The following is a 4,744-nucleotide window of genomic DNA, read 5'->3' as shown; positions in this document are numbered from 1 at the left end:
GGGCACAGCTGCCTCTCCACAGGCTGCACCACAGGCTGCAGGGGAATCTCTGCTCTGGTGCCTGGAATACATCCTCCTCCTCCTTGTGCACTGACCTTGGCGTCTGCAGGGCTGTTTCTCTCACATTCTCACTCCTCTCTTTTGGTTACTGTTGTGCAGTATTTTTTACCCTTTCTTAAATATGTAATCACAGAAGTGCTACCAGTGTTGCTGATGAGCTCAGCCCTGGCCAGCAGCAGGTCCATTGTGGAGCTGACTGGAACCAGTTCTATCAGACACAGGGGGAGCTTCTGGCATCTTCTTATACATGTCACCCCTGTACTCCACCCCATACCCTAAACTTTGCCACACAAACCCAATACACTCCTTTAACTCAAGTTTCTCATTGCATTTTCTACAGCTTCCTAAACATTTTGCCCCCAGATGACCACTGGCAGATGACATCAACAGGCTGATTTAATAATAATAATAATAATAACAGTTTGTTGTGTCTTGCATGGAGAAGAGATCTGATATATAAACATGCTTGAAAAACAAAGGGATCTCTTCCAACATAGACACCTCATTCTGAGCTTGCGAAGTATTTAGAAAAGGAAAACTCGGAGACTTGTCCTTACCAATATATGAAAGGGTCCTTCAGAGGACAGTGTATTCCCTCACCAGACTGTGCACATCAACACCAGCAACTTTAGCATAGAGTTCAGGCACCACTGGCTCAGGCACCTGCAGTACTGTATGGCCATTGCTGGTCTTTGTAGCTGTTTTTAGGGAGCTGATCAGTTGTGCTGGAGAAGGTCGGTTATTTGCATTCCATTGCCAGCAGGACTTCATGATGCCATACCTGCAAGATGGAGTAGAGAAACACTGGGAATGAGAAACACCAACACAAATGTTTTACTACAATCAAGTCTCATATTTAAAATGTCAATGAACTCCTCTCTTCCTCCTTCATGTAAAGTTCTTTCAATGACCCTTAGAAATTTGCAGCCATATGGGGGCAAAGGCAAGCAGTCATTTGCCAGGATGTCAACTGTGACTATGGGAAAGGGGAAACAGTTTGTTTGGTATCCCTTGATTAACATTTGGTATCCTCTGAAAACAACATTATGAAAGAGAAAAATTCTGAATATTAAAAGAAATTATGTCTTCACACGGGAATGTGCCTTAGATCTTCCCTGTGGAAATACCACACTTTAGAGAAGAAAAACTACTCCAGAGTAGTTCCTGCACCTTGCAAGGAAGCAGTGGAGCAACAAGGGCACACTAGGAAACAGACACAAGTCCAATTTTCAAAAAAGGAAAGAAAGATTTCAGCCACCAAAGTTTCATGCAGCACAGTCCAGTGAGAAGATACAGCAGACATGAGAACAAGTCTCCTCAACTAACAGGTTACTCCTATGGTCTAGACTTAGAGATCTTACATGAGATCTAATTTTCTATGCCTCACTTCCATTTAGCTCTGCAGATCTGATGTTAAATTGTCTGTTAAATTGTCTATCAAGCAAGGGGCTTACATGGCTTGCTGGCAGCTTGAGGGCTGCTTCATAATGTTCTGTCTCTGCAGGTATGATAAGATGTCAGGAGCTGGCACATCAGGATATGGTGGAGCACCTGGAAGAGCAGAAAGAATAACAGTAGAACAGCTATATGGCAATGGTTGCAGACAGCAACTTCTGTGCAAGACTGCTTTCCTTCCCTAACAAAATCCAATTTTTTCACACTGAGAGTCTAAAAGGAATTGTCAATACTTTGCAAGCTGGAAAAAAACAGGGCGCTTATTTGAACGGCCCAACTCTGAAATTTGAGATTTTGGGTCTTGTTAATTTGTTGCTTCCTTACATATTCTTTTATTATCATTAAATCTTCTTACCTAAAGTAATCATTTCATACAGTAGAATTCCAAAAGACCATCTGCAAGAGAAGTAAACAAATCAATGTCATTTTTATTCTAGCTAACTAGCTAGCTTAGAAACATAAAAACAACTAGGCATGACCTGCAGATATGAGAAGGTATGAGCTACGAAGTGGAGCATTATGCTGAAACTAGATATGCCTTCCTGTGTACTCTGGGATATGAATGCTACATAAAGGAGTGAAAGAGGCAGCTCTGATAGACAGGTGAACGTCTAGTCCAAAACCTGAATCATACATGTCTGCCTTGATGCCAGGGGGTTTCTTCATGAGCCTCTCTGGTGCCTGCCACTTGACTGGCACCGTCCGTGTGACTGAGCTGGCACCATATGTCTGAGCTTCATAGGCCAGGCCCAAACCACTGAGCTTAGCAGTGAAGTTGTGATGAAGAAGGACATTCCTGGCAGCAATGTCACCATGGAACAACTTCTTTTCTTCAAGGTAAGCCTGGAAAATTGGAAAAGAGAGAGAACATGATAATTTTAAAAGTTCTTCAAGGTAAGCCTGGAAAATTGGAGAAGAAAGAGAACATGATCATTTTAAAACGAAATTTAATTGATATAAATTTTCACTTAGTTCATGCCTGTCTTCCACACTGTGGGATATGCTCACCAGCACAATGCAAGCATATTTGGCTCTGTTTTAACAGCTACACATTCTCAGTGCTTAGGCCAAGAAGACTTAGGTCACCATGCAGACTTGTGTTGCAACCAAGCAAGAAGGAAAAAATTGCAGCAGTTGTGAGCAGACTTACCAGAGCTGCTGCAACTTGCTGTCCAACTTCATATACTTGCCTCTCGGTGAGGTCATAGGGAATATCATGCGCATCCATTATGTCCTAGAGACAAAATAGCAGGCCTTCCTTCAAACAAATATCATAGTAGTAGGATAGTGGGGAATGTTTCCTTCCCATCTAATAAAATGAGTTGTATCTAATCTTATGCTCCCCCAGGTAATTTCATAACTTCTCACAAACTGACTGAAATGTAAGAGGACATGGATGGGTGATGTTGATGGGTGGATGGTGTCTTGAATAAGACAAGTACACTAGAAACAACTGGTGAGTAAATTGAAGGGTAGAGAAGAAATTCATAGGTTAGACAGAAATTGTCAGGATGACAGTGGAGAATGACAATCCATATGGATGAATGTAAGATATGTTATAAATTAGAATGATGAGCAGAAAAGCACATTCATAACATATGAATGGTTACCTGGTAGTCCATCTCTCTTATTACCCCACCTGTAAGAGTAACCCTAGTGCATGTCCAGGTGAAAGAAAGAGAATAAGGTAAGGACACAAGATTCTTTCTGTGCCATTTTACAGCCCCCAACTATGTTCAATTTCAGGACATCCTGAGATGGTTATGGTTTTAACATGTTCAGTAACCTTTGATAGGTTATCTTCCATGAATGTATCCAAACTTGTCTTGAACTCAAGAGAAGTTTCAGTATCCATCCACAGCAGTTTGTGGCAAGGAATTTCATTAGACAACTCCCTACTTCAAGACAAACCACCTCCATTTGTTTGTTTTCAACATGACACTTACTACCTTTCTTTTCTACCACCTCAACCTTCTGCAGAACAAGACAGAAAGCAATCTGAATGTATTTAGTGTTTCAGATGTAGGAGAATGATGGATTTACATAGTAACCTGGCAGAGTTTTGTTTCCATGTCTTTCTTAACAATGCCTAACATTTGGTTTCTTTTTTAGCATGAGCTAACAATTTCAATGGACTGCATATTTTCATACTATCAGATTTTACTCCTCATCAGCAATGGTCAGATATGAAACCACTGTTTACATCATTCACATCATATGTGAAACTAAGATTGCTTTCTACCTGTGCATTATTTAATTTTTAACTATGCTGAATGTCCTCTGTTCTTTTAATCTTTTTAATCTATGTCAGCTTCTCCAAACTATGTAATATCAATTGAGATATCCACTAATTCTATTCAAGTTTAGACTCGTGTAGAACTTCTGGGTGATGGACTGATACAGAGGAATGCATGGAGAGATGAAAAGAATCATTTATGTCTTACAGAGTATGACCTATGGATAGATATGTACCTAAGGAATTTAAGAAGCTATTCTGTCATCACTTCTTTCCACTCACCTTCCGACATGTCCATAGAAATGTCAACAAGTCACCAAGAGACACATCTTCCACAATCATATAAAGTGGCATCTGGTCTACACAGCATCCAACCAATTCAACAAGGTTCTCATGATGGCCAAGATTCTGATGGAATTTAATCCTTCCCAGGAAGTCCTTTACTTCCTGGGGACTAGCCAGGTCTGAAAGAACAAAAACAAACAAACAAGCAAATGAAAAACCACAACAAACAAACAAAACCCACAAAAAACCCAAACAAAAACAGAACCAACCAAACAAAAAAACCCTCAACAAATGGAAGCAGCAAAGAACAGGGTGAGTAGCTTAAAATCAACACAGTCTGCAATTTTTAATCCTACCAAGACAGTCCTACAAAAACACCACTCTAACTAGCTAACATGATGCTGAACATAGCTTGCTCTTGCCCAGTAATGACAGCAAAGTTCTGCTTAGTATCATGTCTGTGATACAGAAATCTATACCAAAGTGGATGCTGACCATGCACCTTACCTTGCAAGGCTTTCAATACTACAGTCTTAGTCTTCCCAGGGATCCCAGTTTCCAGTTGTGCTCTGTAGATCCTCCCATAGCTGCTGTGTTTTATCAGCTGCAAGGTGCCTGGTAGGAGTTTCTGTCGTGGTATCTGCAGTTCTTTAAGAGTCAAGGATGCAGAACTTAGCAGGCTCTCCACAGATGTGTCACTCAGCTGGA

General features: G+C 40.8%; 1 protein-coding gene across 1 annotated transcript in view; it reads right to left on the bottom strand.

Moving 5' to 3' along the window:
- Positions 1-636: 636 nt before the first annotated feature.
- STYK1 (serine/threonine/tyrosine kinase 1) overlaps positions 637-4,744 on the bottom strand; it is a 6,309-nt gene continuing 2,201 nt past the window's right edge. The window contains exons 4-10 of the mRNA XM_009079335.1: positions 4,544-4,739; positions 4,034-4,215; positions 2,666-2,749; positions 2,150-2,358; positions 1,871-1,911; positions 1,515-1,611; positions 637-841 (exon numbers count right to left, since the gene is read on the bottom strand). Of these exons, the coding sequence (XP_009077583.1) occupies positions 637-841; positions 1,515-1,611; positions 1,871-1,911; positions 2,150-2,358; positions 2,666-2,749; positions 4,034-4,215; positions 4,544-4,739 (1,014 nt within the window). The remainder of the gene's footprint in view (positions 842-1,514; positions 1,612-1,870; positions 1,912-2,149; positions 2,359-2,665; positions 2,750-4,033; positions 4,216-4,543; positions 4,740-4,744) is intronic.

Source organism: Acanthisitta chloris, unplaced genomic scaffold (assembly GCF_000695815.1).
Source record: "Acanthisitta chloris isolate BGI_N310 unplaced genomic scaffold, ASM69581v1 scaffold15377, whole genome shotgun sequence".
NCBI classification, from domain to species: Eukaryota; Metazoa; Chordata; class Aves; order Passeriformes; family Acanthisittidae; genus Acanthisitta; species Acanthisitta chloris.
This window is presented reverse-complemented; position numbering and strand designations above follow the sequence as displayed.